The 16303-nt window shown below is 44.7% G+C and overlaps 1 protein-coding gene across 1 annotated transcript in view; it reads left to right on the plus strand.

The window, feature by feature from the left end:
• The first annotated feature begins 8038 nt into the window (after positions 1 to 8038).
• The window catches only part of LOC149346482 (beta-1,4-mannosyl-glycoprotein 4-beta-N-acetylglucosaminyltransferase-like), an 81202-nt gene continuing 72937 nt past the window's right edge, over positions 8039 to 16303 (plus strand). The window contains exon 1 of the mRNA XM_089585401.1: positions 8039 to 8821. Within this exon, the coding sequence (XP_089441527.1) occupies positions 8039 to 8821 (783 nt within the window). The remainder of the gene's footprint in view (positions 8822 to 16303) is intronic.

Consider the following 16303-nt stretch of genomic DNA (forward strand, 5'->3'; position numbering starts at 1 on the left):
CTGCTAGGCAAAATAAATCAAACAAATTCATTCTCGGTGATTCGGATCTCCTGGTGCGCTTGCGACGCACGCACAAATATGAATCTAAATTTTTATGCGTGATGTAACTTTTAACAATACTGCTTTAAAAATAATTAAACAGCCAGTGATGATTTCTGAGCACTTCAATGCTTTATGACTTGTTTTGCTATCTTGAATTCGCTGAAACGGTGCTCCAATAACTATTTTCTGTTTTTTAATTGCTATTTGAAAGCTCGGCTCTGTCGTACGCCTTACACACCCAACATCGTGCTTACCTGTCTGATATTTGTTCTCTTCTCTAGCGTTATTTAGATATTGAGTTAAGCCTAGGGAGATTCTAACAATCGAATACCATAGCATGAATGCAGCAGTTTATCCCATGCTACGTAGTAGCAACCCAACATCACTATTGGATGTGTGCAGCAGCATGTTTTAAATATTCATGTTGAAATCAGCGATTAACGTTTATTCTGCGTTGGCAGTAAATTGCTGAATTTAGCCACAGAACCGGAGTCTGAAAGGTAGAATAGCAGATACCCGATACTTAAAGCCGCATTCCTTACCAATAGGGGTGCAGTCGACGGCGGCAGAAATACAGGGGAAATTAAATTAGAATGGAATTCGTCAAATGCGGGTGTCCATCTATAGTAGATGTTAAGTTCCACGAGAAAAATATTTATTATTTTCGCAGACTCTATGAATGACCTCCCATTCCAAGGAAAATGGAATCAACTAAAAGGGGCACAGAATATGCCTACCCTCAAGGATTCCAGCCTGAGGAAGCATACGGCGGAAAAGATATAGTGCGCTTTCGCTACCGTATATACACCGGGCACTGAAGTTTCCATCAGTTTCAGTGGGGGTAAGATTTCACTAAATAATAAACACGGAGCCAATAAAAACATTAGCATTTTGTTCGAAGATGCCAACAAAATAAAAGGAATTGTCTCAGGCTGAGAAGGAAATGAAGTGCTAAGACACACGTTTGAAGGAATGATAATAGGCGTACGCTTTTCTTTTTCATTTTTCTACTGCCAGATCAAGAAGGAAGCTTTTACTTACATTTGCCACCTTATCATGCATACGAAGATGACCCCGACAACAAAAAGCATATTTCTACAATACACAAAAGGAACTTGCGAGCGATACCTAATGTATGAACCTATGGGAGCAGTATTAGCGGCAAATTCCTTTAGCTCAATGGCACTTTGTAAAATGCATTGTGGGTAAGTCTATGCTCTGTTACAACATTGAAAGTTGTTCATTTCAAATATTTTATAAGACTCCCAACATTAAAGGGTCTCCAGAATGATTTCGATGTGCATATTCTAGTGCAGTAAATGTGTAGAGGTGGTCTTTATGGGTATTGGAGTATGATTTGAAAGCTCCAAGAGGACCATATACTTGAGAAATAATATTTTAGAATTCCTTCTCGCAGTAGCTCGCCATGGATTAAGACGACACACCTCACCGCGCATCTCTTACCCGGCAGACCGGGTAAAGTGGGCAGACCGGGCGAGTTAGATGGCTCTTCTGCCCACTGACGTCATCGGGGTAGGGGGAACGCTATGTTGCCCGAACCGGTTGCGAGCTACTGCGAGAAGAAATTTTTAAAAATGAATTCTAAATTGTACTGTCCACGCAGAGCTTTCAAATTTGGCTTGTATACTTACTAAAACCACCTCTACAGATCTGTTGCACTAGTATATTCCCATAAAAATTATTTTGACTGCCCCTTAAGTTTTCACTCTTGAGATCATTCCTACTGCCAGGTTAACCTCCGATTAACTTCTCTGTGACCTCCAGAGAATTGCGCACAAGTGCTGCAATGCTGTCAGAGGTCCATTCATTTGCCGCAAGCCATCTGGAGACTAGTTACAAGGAAATGTGACCATGGGCGCTATGCTGGAAGGCCCGAGTTTGCTGAAACTCGGAATCTTCCCGAGCTCTAGCGACGCCCTCAGATGAGTGAACTAATGGTAGCAAGACAAAATCCCACCCTTGTCACGCCTCCAACTTCATTGGGTTATCTGGATATATTCCGTGCTTTATCATCACATCGGCGCCACCTCATGGGGCTTCTTGGGCGGTCTACAAAGAACGGGTCACGTGAGCCAACCACCGGTGCACTTTTCATTTGTGTGTCACTCCACCAAGTGCATTGCGTATGCAATTAGACAGACGAAGTTTGTTGAATTTTATAATGCAATTAGTACACATTTATAAGCATTTTATAGTGTGCAAGATTTGGATTTAAAGCGCTTTAGAGTGATTCATGCATTATTAAATTTTGCTTTGTACCGCGACGGAACGCTACCAACGCTACGGTCCCGTCATCAGCTGACTGCCAATGGCCACGAGGCACATGTGCAAAACTGTGAAGGCTACGGAAGTAGTCCGCAAACAAAATAAATAAAAAGGGGTGTATCACTCCGCGCTGTTCTGTGGCCGTGCCAGAGAACAGACATGCCGAGGCACCAAGATCGTCCAAATCTGTGTTTCGTGAACAGTGTGCTTTGGTGAGGAGTGTATATGCTGCGCGCGAAGAACCTCCAAGCTGGCTGCCGTGCCTAGATGCATGTGTGTGCCTCCCTGAATTTTGATGTTTTGATGGGGATGCAGTGTTGAGTTAGGGCTATAGCGGGCTCCTATTAAGCAGCCCGGTAACTTGAGACGCGAACCAGTCTGATTGAAATTTTCCTCCTTTCGACGGAAGTTCTTCCATGCAATAAAGAAAAAAAAAGCTGTTCTGTGGCCGTATGGTCTAACGCGTCGCTCCGGAGTGTCGACCGGCGATGGGAGTGCGTGGGTTCAAATCCCCCATGCTGGAATTTTTATTTCGCACTTTTTTTTTTCATCGCAAGTTGAATTTCGCGTGACTTGAATGAGAAAACTCGTTTTTTTCAGAATCGCTTGAATATTATGCCGTGTTCTGAAATGAACTGCATGCATCTGTTCATTTGATGCATGCCGCGTTAATGTGAGCTGTCCGAAATTCGTTGTCAATGAGCACGCACCGGCTTTTGGTCTGCAGTGGCGGTTTTCTTCCCGATTCTGCAACATTGTGACTATACTTTTTAGATGCAAGCGAGAGGTTTGTTCGAAAGATGACATTCATTCGTCGGGTTTAATTAATTAGCACAGTGGTGAGTGCTCTACAGTGGCCCGATTAACAAGTGGCCGTCTGCAACTTTCGATTTCGCCGTTGCCGAGGAGCCCACTTTTTTGTGGGCCTCTCTTAAGGTACCTGGCATGTTAGGAATTGTTCTGTGCAAACGGTTAGCGGCTGATCCAGTCTTCGCCAAAAGAGTCTGGGACCGACTTTGGCGCTGTGCTGTAGAGTAGCCCAAAGGACTTGGCGAGAACAATTACATTTTACTGATCGCAAAGTTCAGAAGCAAGATGTCTGTTAATTTAGGATGCTGGTTTATCATGCTGGAGCGCAGAAAATATGTTCTAGACTTCTTAATCGCCTATTTTCTCACTGTATATGTGTCACATTCTTGTGCATATCTGCAATTTTTTTGTTTTTGTTACTCTATCTCCGTTCTTAAGCAAAGCGCGTTTTCCTTTGTCATTGAAGAGACCTCTGTAACTTGGCTATTATATGCGGCAAAAGAGCAGTATATTTAAACTGATTGGTCAAATTATTTTTACACACACCACCTCGATATGGCCTGTTTTCCCGTGTTAAGTGTTAGATTTTGAACATAGTGTTGATTCACACAGTGACAGAAAATAGTACTGCCTCAGGAGTCAGCTTGGCTCGACTTCCCTGCTCTCCTAGAAAAGCAGAAGCTGCTCAGGCAGGATGTGCATGCAGCCAGGTAAAAAGAGTTCCAAAATACTTAAAATACTTCTAGGAAAAAATACTTCGAAAGAGCAAACAATAAATAAGACAGGACAATCAAAAATGCTGACCCCGCAGTGTTTGCGAGAAATGGTTTATTCTGGAAACAGCCAGTGGCATGGATCACAGTGAATACAAATTAAAGGACACGTGCAGTGGATGCACAGCAACACACAATCAGTCAAGTGCTCCAAAACTGAAAAAAAAAATGTTGAGCCATCGAACAACACCCTTTGATAAAACGATAACCTGACCAGTGTATTAACAAAGACATGACTCGAAACAAATTCACATTTAACTGAGCAAGAGCCAGCTTTAAATCATTCACACCTCCGAAAGATTGAGGACAAAACATAGAGCACTGGCTACCTCAACACTGGCACTGCATAACATGTCAAAATGACCAGAGATTGACAGTAATGCAAGACAACACCAAACCAGGAATTCCTTTTCAGGACATGAAGATCAGACACCCATACATACCATTCCCAACCCTCACGCACAAAATGAGGACAATGCCTAGGGGTTTGTGAATGTTCCAACTTTTCGGACAGCACATTTGAATAAATTTCTGTTCAGTTAGTCGAACGAATCAAACAGTATAATTTCAAAATTATTTTAAATGAATCCAATTTGCTCTCAAATTTTCAGATACTTTTCCAATAATTGACACAAAGCTTGATTAAGCTCCACTGTATTTTTCTGCAATTAATCTTCCAAAAACTGCATCCGGGATCGACAAACGGTGGCTGCTCGAGACCCAGTGCGATAAAGAGTTTGTAATTTCCAGCACGCAAGCACTGCGTACTTCACAACCATGCACCTTTCTCTGTTATAAGTCCGATTCCATTATTACAAACAGGATCCCTCATCTGCCCGAACGATATTATTGCGATGCCACTGCGGTATACAACGGCGATCGACGTTAGTGACAAAACCAGTACGCAAAGCCTTGAAGTGCGCGACGTAAACAAATACTACGCAGATACGCGCTACCACCTTAACAGCTTTTAGTCAGCGTCTGATGACATAGGATGAGTTGTGCCGCTGGGTAGCACGCTCTTCGCATCCGCAGTGCACTAAAGAGGCGCCACACACAACAGGTATACGTAATGAATCATTGAATACAGCCAAACAGCAATTTTTTGCTCACACCGCATCACAGACGCTCGCACGGCCAATTTCTACCAATGAGATTCGCCAATAGCGTACTAAAAGCAATAGTACTAAAAGCAATCGGGGTGCGGCAGCGGCCGTAGCAGCGGATAACTCCACCTGAGGTTACTGCAGAGAGCAGCAGTGACGCGGGGGGTGCAGTGCAGTTCAGTTTTTTGCTGTTGTGTATTATGCAAGCCAGAAGATGCATGACTATTATTTTAATATACGACACAATAAAATATATTATCGCAATGGCCGAAAAATAAGACTGATTCAGCGTGTAGTAGTTACCCAGTCTTTCCAGTCGAAGGCAGCGCTACCGGCGGCGTGTCAGCGCAGGAGCTCTCTCGTTTTCGGCACGGTAGGCTGCCGCTCTAGTTCGTATGCAAGCTACGTTGCAAGCTATGGCCTCACTATCGCCACTAGTGGCAGAATGTGTCAAATTTTTGTTAATTCCCTAAAGTTATGCTCTTCAACAACGCTTCATTCGATTCACATTTTAAAATACATTTGGAAATGAAGAAAATGTTCATCATATCTTCTGTTGCTTTTTAACGTATTCGAGAGAAGGGAAAGGGTTGATATAAGAGTGCACCTAGTGCGCACTGTTCGTCTTCGGAAATAGAGAGACAGATAGAGCATGCAAAACAAGACACGCCTTTCACGCGCCCGAAAAGGCGTGTCAAACAGCTAGCGGCGAGTGTGCAGATAGATAGCAGAGAAGTCACGATTTCGCGATTGCTGATATGGCGCTGATAACTTCAGGTAGCGCTGCGGCCTGGTATTGTGCAGTGCAGTGTGTTTTAAGTGTGAAACAGGCGCGTAGGGTGCGCTTGTATCGTGTTTAGGTGGCTTTATCTCTACATTTTAATGTCCACTGCCTGCGCACGTTCCGCGCTATCTTCGTTCACTGACTGCCGTCATCGCCAATTCGGATGAAACTCGGGCGAGCGCCAAACTCGGGCCTTCCGGCATAGCGCCCCATATTCAGTTAAACCTGAAGTACTTCTGGGTAACATTGGCGTCCTCTGCAGAAAGTCGTACATTTGTCGACAAAAAAGCCCATTTGCTTGTCTTCGAGCCCGTTCCATAGTTTTGGCAGTTTACATTCTACTTTGTTCTTGCCTCAGGCTTTGAAATTTTCGAAACGTCTGCACATGGTCACGAAATGCACTTCACTCTTCATGTGATAAGGCGCATATATGTGCTGTATGGTTTTTGCGGCTCATTTCCCTATTCAGAAAAACACTCATATGTTTTTATTAGAACGAGAGAAAACTGGTCAAACAGTTCGAAGCCTACCTAGTTTTTTATTCATCGAAGTGGTGTCAGTGTGTCATTTGCGGAAGTATATTACCCGTGAGCAGACAAAAATCAATTCTGAGCAATTAATGTACGCATTCAAAAACCGCAGTTTGCAGGGGAGCACTGAAGGTAAAATAACTAAATGATTAGAAAACATGCAAATGGGCAAACACCTGTGCCGTGGCATGATTGCTGTGAGGGTATGAATGGAGTATGAAGGTTGTTCATTTCTGCGCAGAAGGAGGCACAGATTTTGTCCCGAAAGAGGCTAAAAAAAGCATCGTGTTTTCTTCTACAAAGCGTAAAGTTCCGAGCAAGCACCCCTCTCACCCCCCTCATGCTTGTGACATTATCGGCAGAGGGGGGGGGGGGGGGGGGGGGGGGAGGTGGCATTCCGGAACGCCGCCGAAATCCAAAACGGCGACGGCAAAATTTCCCGCCAGAAAAGAAAGAGCAGCACAGATTGATTTAAAATTTCGTTTATCATTCGGAACATGAACTTTTTTCAGTCCAGAGATTTGTTGCAGGCTGTCGATCTGGCTGTTCAATTTCAAAGTATCTATTCCTGTGGATTAAAACTTCAATGCTACCTTGTCAAAATTTTATCCGGAGGCTCTCATTGTCAACTTCAAGTTCTGATTGTAAGTCATCTATCCTTTTGAACAGTTCGGCGCAGTTTAGCCTTTTTGATGGCCAAACAAAAGAGTAAATCGATAGCAAATGAACAGTGAGTCCAGCAACAGCTACAGCCGACTGCATCGGATAAATGAAAGATCATCTGTCACAAGAACTAACCTGGAAACGCAGAAAGACGCCTATAGCTGCTGATCTCTTCGCTGCCGCTGAAGCTGTGATTGACAGATATATTGTACCACCCTTGGAATTACAACTTCAGTAAAACCATTACAGCAATTACAGCGTTTTTCAGGCTAGTTGTAATTTATTCTCTTATAAATCTTTGGCAGCTTTTAAGCGTTCGAAGAACATATTTTTCACTCTTAACGACCATACTGCAAAAGAGCACTACTACTTTCAGAGCGAACGTGTTTAACTTTGTTTGCACAAAACATAAGTGCATGTAAGCTTTTGGACCAAGGCGAACGAGTGCATACAAAATCGTCCTTTTCCACTACAAGCTGGCAATTAATACGCACTGTCAGCTGACACATTCCTGCCCTTTCCTTTGCCGTTCAGCCCTCACTGTCGTAACATTGTGCTTTTTTATACTATTCTCATCCACGAGTCTGGTTACAAACAGCTGCGGAGCGATGGTCAACAGCTGTATCCGCTGTGCGCCGTGTGCGCCGCGTATGCGTTGCCACAGAACATTGAAAAAAATCTCCTGTGTGTGACTGTGTTAGGGCAATGAGATCCGCTCTAATGATCTAGTCGACGAAACTATGGAAGTTGCTGGTTTTCTTCTTCATAACTGGTTTCATTGCTGGCGCAGTTTTGTGGTGCTCAGTTCACGTGAAGATCCCGTTGCGAACAGAATGCATGCATCAAATAATCCTTATGAATGACAGCTTGGCTCCAAAGGCCATTCCGAAACATTCAGCAATCAGTGCGAACGAGAATGCTTCCAGAGAATCCCACATTCCCTGGAATTCACGGAACTATCAACCACTGCGCAAGAACAGTTCAACTCGCGTCAACTTGCCCAACTGTTTCCAAGAAGGTACGGTTCCGGGACTTGCGAAAAAGATGTGCGTCTGCCGCAAGGGTTGGAATGGCGACGAGCGTTCCGTTCCAGACCCTGTTTGGTCGACCAGGTGGTTTCAAGTGTGGTACTCGCAGGGGCTCATCAAGCGTCGCTCCAGACCACGTGTCATCATCAACGGCTTAGTTTTCAACCACGAACTGGACCTGCTAGAAATTCGAGTGAAGGAGCTGGGCGACGCTGTCGACTACTACGTGGTCTGCGAGTCCAACTTCACATTCTTCGGAACTGCCAAGACTCTGCACCTGCGGTCAAACCTGAGCGCCGGATTTCTGCCCGAACACGCGCACAAGATCTTGCCGCTGACAGTGGGCGTGTTTAATTACGGCGATGGAAATCCGTGGGCTCCCGAGAACTACTTTCGCAGATCCATCTGGCACAGAGGTCAGAGCATGCTAAAACACTTTCTGCGGGACGACGATCTTTTCATGATAGCCGATGCCGATGAAATACCCAGCCGTGACGTGCTACTCTTCTTGAAACACCATGACGGGTACGGGGAACCGGTGGCTGTGAGTCGGCGCTGGTTCCTGTACGGCTTCTTTTGGGAACAAAAAAAGCCAGTCGTCGTGGGCGGCGCTTGCATAGTGGCCTTTCTCCGCCACGTGTACGGAAACGACCCTCTGCGCCTAAGCAGAATGGACAACTATGAGAGCAGGAATCTTTCAAACACTGGAACACAGCAGCAGCGGTGGACGATTCAAGGAACGCCGCCCCGTTACGCTGGCTGGCACTGCTCCTGGTGCTTCGATACTCACGGTATACAGGTGAGTATGCTGTACTTGCTGGTGTACAGGTTGGCACCGTTCTATGCCATATTCAGCAATTGCATTTCTAAGGCGCGCTGATTTTCGTCCATTTTGCTACTTTGACGAAGCCTGACTTTCTGCCAATAAGAGAACAGCAGAAAGCTGCTTACGCGCAGGAACGAGCCTGCGGCTGATATTTTTTTTTTTGAAGAGTTCTCTCCAAAAAAGGTATGGCAAGAAAAGACCAGAAAAATACCTTCTGTGGCATTGTTTAATGCATAAGGGGACTGTAAAACGAGCGACGCACCTCCTGTTGTTACTACAGGATCTAAAAGATTTATACAGACCATTGGGTAGTTTTTAATGAAGAAACTGGAAATAAACTTAAGAGTCCACCCTAAAGGTTCAGTGAAGTAAAATACTTAGATACGTAGGTGTTTTTTTTTTCCTTTAGTGCAGCAATGCTTGATAAACCGATCTCAAGTATTATCGACATCCTATGAACTTTTTCATTCACTTCCATTGACGCTTGAAGTGCCGATCAGCAAAACTATTCGCTTCCTATATTAGAATGCTAGGTTTTTTAAAGGGCTGTCTTCTGGACGTATGATCCCCGGGGCAAATAAACCTCAATTTGAGCTCAGCTCGGCACGTCATGAACTTGTGTTAGGTTGAGTTAACGTCTGAATCACAAATGTATTGAACAATCCCCCTTCGCAAGCCATGGAACGCAGTTTTGATGAAAGGATACTTAATTTAGGGAAAGCAGGTGTATCCGGAGTCATCTTTAGTCTGGCCGGTTGATGAATTATATAGAAAAGTGAAAAATAACAAGACTGTGTATGGCTCGGTGGACGGTAAACAGAAGCAGAGACTAATACCCTGACAGCACAGGCTACCGCACAAGTTGAAGCGGATGGGTTAAGCACTCACTTCGCACAAAGTTGTGGACGCCGTGTAAGATCCGTCAAATGTCTGGGGAATACCAGTTTTTCAGCAAACACAAGACTCCTGTTGTACCCGGGAAAGCAAGCATGGTGCGTCATATAACTTTATGCTTTGGGAAATGTTACATCGATCTAAGGGACCAGTGCCTATATTACCGGCTTCGTGAGCACAAAAATTACGTTGACAACCTGCGCGAAAAGCAGTTAACTGTACAAGAAAGCGGTGAGGGGCTTGGTGGTACGATATTATAAAAACCTAAAACTCTGCAAAGAAAAACAGGACAAGAGAGCATACTAACTCACACTAACAACCGGCTTACTGCCCCACTGCCAGCTTCCTTAAAGCTGAGGCTCAGCCTGACGAACCTTTATTGGGCATAAGCGTAGGGGATTAAGGCAAGGTAGCTAGCGTGCCGCAGGCTGTGGAGACCTTTGGCGACGCCGGCCCATTGAACGGCTTTAGACTTAATGCCATAGTCATCGCTGAATTTCAGCTTATTTCACGCTTCATTGGAGGGATCAGGCGAGTTCTGGGGGAGGCTTACGAATTTGGCACGCCCAGATCATATGGTCGAAGTTATCTTTCTCACCACAAAAGCAGCACGACGGATTGATATCTTTATTAATGAATTTAGATACGTAGTTTGGGTTGGGGAGACTCCACGTCTGTAGTTGTCTCCACATGACCTGTTGTTTTCTGGTCAGTGTGCAAGCGCACCAACCGCACAAACGCTAAAAACGTAACTACGTCGCAATCCCAAGAAATTCCAACTCGTTGCGGTACAGGCGGATAGACGCCACGCTGACACTAGCCACACCAATAAATTTGTGCCTTGCAGATCGAAAGTAATCTATGAGCTTCCGCAGAGTAAAAAATATACCGGCACCGAAGTTTCTACAAACATAGTCGGGTTTATATTCAACTCAATAAAAAAATTCTTTGCCTGCTTTCGGAAAGCCTTCAGAGAACTTTTCCATGATGCCCAACAATTCAGAATAAACGTTTAGCTGCTTAAGGATAAACCAACTGAACAATTGCTTTCCATAGTTAGTCCTTCGTTTAGATTTTATAAAAACAGTTTTCCTAAATTCGTAATGCGGCTCATGCGTCATACACTTCCGTATGAATAGTTGTGGATCCCTTTCCAAACTAAAGAGGCAGTCTCTGACAAACGCCACTTATCCAAAGATTCAACGTCCAAAATTCTATTTAGCATAAATATATAGATATTGGGTCACGTACCGGTATGTTTCAATGAAGCGGACACCATTCTTTTTAAATAAATATAGGCTTTCCATGTTTGACCTACCAGTAGTGCCCCATGCAAGCAAAGAGTAATGAAGCAGCGAGTGAACGGTATTGGAGTCGAGCTCGTAAATAACGAGGTAACAGTAGACGCAACGTGTTAAACACATCAATGCACTGCGTAACATTGCGTTTAATAATGTGAACATAACATAACATAACAAGAGGAGCGAAGGTTTTCGTGAAACCGGACGCTCAAAAATTTGATATCTGAAACTCATTCTAGCGGTCGCGATTAATGTGTCACCTCATTAGTCATATAAAATGGTCTGCAAAAACAGAAATGCAAACAATGTACTTTGTTTTGCCAACATTTCACATAAGTTCATTTGCAACAAGCCAGTCAGATAGATTTCCAAGCCATAAATTTATACAGGAATTAAGGAACCTAAATTATCTGCAGAACAAAATAAACTACTATCGTCAGCAGAAAGGATAACGGCGACGAGCGTAACTAGGTACCACTGTGCCCTAAGCACATGTTACCTTAAGAGGGCCTCGGCTCTCTCCTCAGTAGTTTTCAACTGGGACGTGTGCCACCCGCTTTTTCGGCGCCCCGACACAGCCTTGCATCTTGCTGCATGGGGGATGCTCTTGAAATGTACCCTGTCGGGTCGTATTCACTAAATATCTATTCCTTTTCCATTATTATGGGTCTTCTGCTTTTTATTGAGGCTCTCTTTGACGTAGGTCGTCAAAGAACAAATCAAGTGGTCGTGACAAAAATACAAGCATGATTAAACTTGCTTATGCAATACACACCATCTTAGGAAACCGGAAAATGCGTCCCATCCACAGCAAGTTCCATAGCCCCTTCCTGCACTGAAACTATCCGCAGGAGACGTCGCACTGCCTGAAAAGAAATTTTTCTGCTGCTGCACGCGTGCTTTAATTCCTCTACATGGATAAAACCTTCCCAGCGATTTAACTCGCCGTGAGGAGGTGGCGTTGAGGAGAATCCGGGTGGGTGCGGCGGTGACGCCTGCTGTCAGGGCCTCCTGGACATCACAGACCCACCTTCTGAACTGCCCCTTCTAGCCCTCTCTGCTACACAGGCGGCGTTAGGTCACTTTATGCTAACTTGCACTCGACTTCGGAAGGCACGCAAGCGACACCTTGGCAATCACGGTTGCCACCGTGCAGACCACCTGACACTTGAATGAGGACTCATGGACCCCGATACAAGGCCATGCTGCCATTTGTAGTCGACATCGGCTTGCACATGTACATATACCTCTCTTATGCCGAAGGACATATTTGAGCAAAAAAATAACTTCTATAATATAGTATAATACTTATATAATAGATGGGCTCGAGAGCCCATGGCCGACTGGCGGACCGGAGCGAACGCCTAAAAATGGGGGAAAGGAGAAGTTTCACATGCCTAATGACCTTTATCTCCGCTTCTCTTGTCCCGGACAGAGATACTGGAAGTCACTTGTGTAAGGAATTGGGGCAGCATATAGTGCACGACTTAGCCCAACTTGGTGAGGCGGCAGGAGGCCGGCTAGCGGTGGTGCCGTTACCAGATCGGATGTGCCTGTGATTGGCCATTTGCTTTCCCACCTGATTTGCATCGTCACTTAGACGTTATGGCTGAATGAAAAAGAAAATAGCGTAGATCATTAGAGAACAGAGCCCGTTTTGCAATTTTTACCAATAAAGCCTGTTTGTGCACCTACTTTTGTCGAGCGGACGCGAAACTGCATGGCAGCGCCGCGTACGGCGCAGGACGCTGTTTAGGCCCTTTTTTTTCCTCAAAGCAAAGTTGCGGTAATACTCAGATCTGACCAAGCGCTCCACACACCGAACCTCCTGGCCCGAGTGTCAGCATAAATTAGGGGCGGCGGCAAACATAGCTTCTTTCTAGTCGAGTTGCGCCGGCCACCCACGGACATTGTTGGCAGCCGGCTTCAAAACAGACGTTGCAAATCCCAGTTGGATCGAGCTAGGGCCTAGCGCCAGCTGCGCGTCAGTGCTTACAGGCTGAGAGGGCGGGGACCGGGCTGCGAAGCGGACGCTGCGGCTATCTGACTGGAATGCTGTGTTAGCAGAGTGTGTGACAAGACTGGCGAGAAGGTAGGTAAGGTTTATCTCGGTCATAGACCGCCACGTCTCTGTTATAACAATAATTTGGAGGCGACACGACACGAACTTCGCCCATATACCCGGAATCGGAAATTCTATACTTTGCATTCATAGGTCCCTGGGAGTCTGCATAGCACTCCTGACGCAGTGGTTAAGCGATGGTTCTGCGATGGAAGGTGCTGCTGTCCATGGGGCTTGTGCCAGCCAGGTCGCTCTTCCTGGTTCAACTTCTCGCGACAAATTATAAATTTCACTGCCACCTGCCACGGTGGTTATTTTTCTCGCAATCTGGTGGGCAGGTTGTGACGGAGCCACAAGGTCCGGTGCATTAGGTTGCCCCGCCACATGTTCTGTACAACGGCAGCCTTAACGCTATAACATTAAAATGTGAATACCCTGGGTGAAGTTCTTTCCTGCCAATCACTGTCCTCCTCTTTTCTCCTCCGAACACTGCCACGCTGCCTGCATGAATCCCCAAAGCACCTGCCTACTCGTTCAATGCCCGCGGGTAACGACGCTAAAGCAGAGAAGACGGGTGGCATCAGAGGCACAGTCCTACGCAAATCTTGCCGCGCGTTGACCCTGCTTTCGAGAGGAGCAGTGCATAATTTTGCAAGGGAACAATTAGTTTTTCTTCGAAGTTACTGTCAGAAGGAAATAATTACTTTACTAATTTACTAGACCACGAAAATAACTCATTACATTACACAAACTTTAAAAGAATCAAATTACCGTGATTCAATTAAACTGATTAAATTACTTCGTTGTATGTTGGTCCCTACTTGCTAGATAACCTCTCTTTTAAGAACTAGATACTTTGTCTTTGCCTAAGGGAAACAGAAATTATCCGCGTTGACTCTGCTTAGGTATAATCTTTATGGCTGCTGGCAGATCGCTCTGCCAGCAGCTGAAAAAAATTATGATGTTTGGTCACGCTGCAAAACTAGAAACCTAAATGGCTTAAATTTTTACCACTGGTTTGTTTGCATGAGCCAAAAAAAAAGAGCACATTTTTATGACATTACTGCACGAATGTCGTAATTCTTGACCGTTATTGTGTTCCAGGTTTAAGTGTCAATTTTATTTTCAAGACTAACTGTAAAGAGCGCCTAAGTCACAAAAAGACAATAGGAGTAAGATGGGGAGAGGTCTTTGTCCTGCAGCAGGTGGACTTAGGCTGGTGGCGACAATGAAAAACAGCCTATTGTAACATTTAGTACAGATAGCATATCTGCTCTGCAGTTATTTTAATACAAGGATTCCAACACACTAACTCCCGTTATTACATAGCTGTACACAAATACATTGACCGAAATTTATTGGCCTATTCATCAACGCATCGGCCCCATCTTTTCTCTATGGGGCGTCTCGAGCCTTGCCACTTCAGTGTCCTGCACCGCGTACTACGGCATCGACAGTCCCATTGTCTCGGGATCACAAGAATTCATGCACCCATGGCTCAGGAGAACGCATTAAAAAACGAAGGCATTACTGGTTACGTTACGAGAAACGCCGGCGGCATGTCTCTCTCTCTTTCTCGCTCTCTCCCTCTATCTCTGTGTGCGTGCGTGCGTGTGTGTGTGTGTGTGTGTGTGTGTGTGTGTGTGTGTGTGTGTGTGTGTGTGTGTGTGTGTGTGTGTGTGTGTGTGTGTGTGTGTGTGTGTGTGTGTGTCAGTGTGTGTGTGTGTGTGAGGCAGTTCTCTCAGAGAAAATCCCAATAATGACAAGCAAAACCTGGTGACGTCATCAAGCGGTCGCATGACGCACACAGGTTGCTGGCCGATTTTCACGTAACAGGTTTTTCATAACAAAAATTGTAACGCAACTATTTTTAGTACAGCGTAGCGGGTGGTGTCATATGATTTCTTGTTGCGTATAGCTTGCATGCGCTAGTCAAATTGGAGGCTAGCTTGAGACAAGGATGCGAACCGACAACTTATGCACCGTCAGTTGTATGCCTTCTGACAGTTTCGTATCAAAATGTGATGCAACCCTTCGTCGTAAAACTGCTCTGGGTGTTGTAACATGTACGGGTGTGTGAGTGGGTGGTGTCACGCATCGTTCGACCGGAACGAAGCAGACGGTCGAGCTGATGCTTGCGATTTCGTACTCAGGTTTTGTTGTGGCAGGTTGAGCGCTTTCGCATTCCGATCTTTAAGCAGCCATAAGCGTCTTTTCCAGATTGTTACCTACTGTATGACTTCAGAAAAACCTATCAAAATTACTGGCTCTCATAGCCAGGCTGCGCTGATATTCGAGCGATCTAAGGCATCAGAAAAAGTGGCTAAAAAGCTGCTGTATTGGTACACGCGTTGTGTCAAAATTCGCCCAGGGCTGGCTTCTTCTAAGCGCTCTTTTTCTGGTGGCTAATGTCTTCACAGAAAGATTTGAAAGTGTTTTAAGTCCTCCATGGTTTCCTAGCTGTACTGGCCTGAATCTTCCAATAATTTGACCTACAAGCATTTCATGAAATTTATGGTCTACATCGGCGATTTTTCTTCTTTCAGGCAATTTGAGACATAAAATATTCCGAAGCGGGCACTTATATTGTGTTTCAGTAAAATTTGACACCTAAGTTGTCTCCCTTTTTCCAGATTTACAAAGATTTGAAATGTTCTACAGGATTAAATGTTTTCAAAACGAAATTTTTGGGTCTGAGTGACAGAATTTTTCATTACGGCATAAATGATCACTGTAAAAATTTCGTTTTGTATTACTGCTCGGGAAGATTTTACGATAGTTAAGGACTACTGAAGTGGCGCTGTAAAATTAGAATGCGTCTTCTTATGAATATACGAGAGCCCTAGAGACGTTCATATCAATACATTGGGAGACCAATCATTCTGCACGCATATATTTTTGGTTGTGTCAGTTTACTAGTTTAGAGGGGTTCAATTTTTTGTCGTTCTGTAATCAGACGTGCAATAACAGTTACGGATTAACTGTCATGTTAGGTAACAAAAAATGCCAGGGAGAAACATAAACGAACCATAAGTTTTCATACTCATTTAGCGCTTTCGGGAGGTATCCGGCCAGCAAAACCTTTTTGGCCACCAGCAGACTAAATTAAAAAAACCAAAACCTCTTGCTACTTTCTTTGAACTTCTTTTCTCCAAGGTGTTCATTTTGTAGTTTTTTCAATTTCTGTGGTAACAACAC

This window comes from Amblyomma mixtum, chromosome 4 (genome assembly GCF_055824585.1).
Source record: "Amblyomma mixtum isolate Tamu chromosome 4, ASM5582458v1, whole genome shotgun sequence".
NCBI lineage: Eukaryota > Metazoa > Arthropoda > Arachnida > Ixodida > Ixodidae > Amblyomma > Amblyomma mixtum.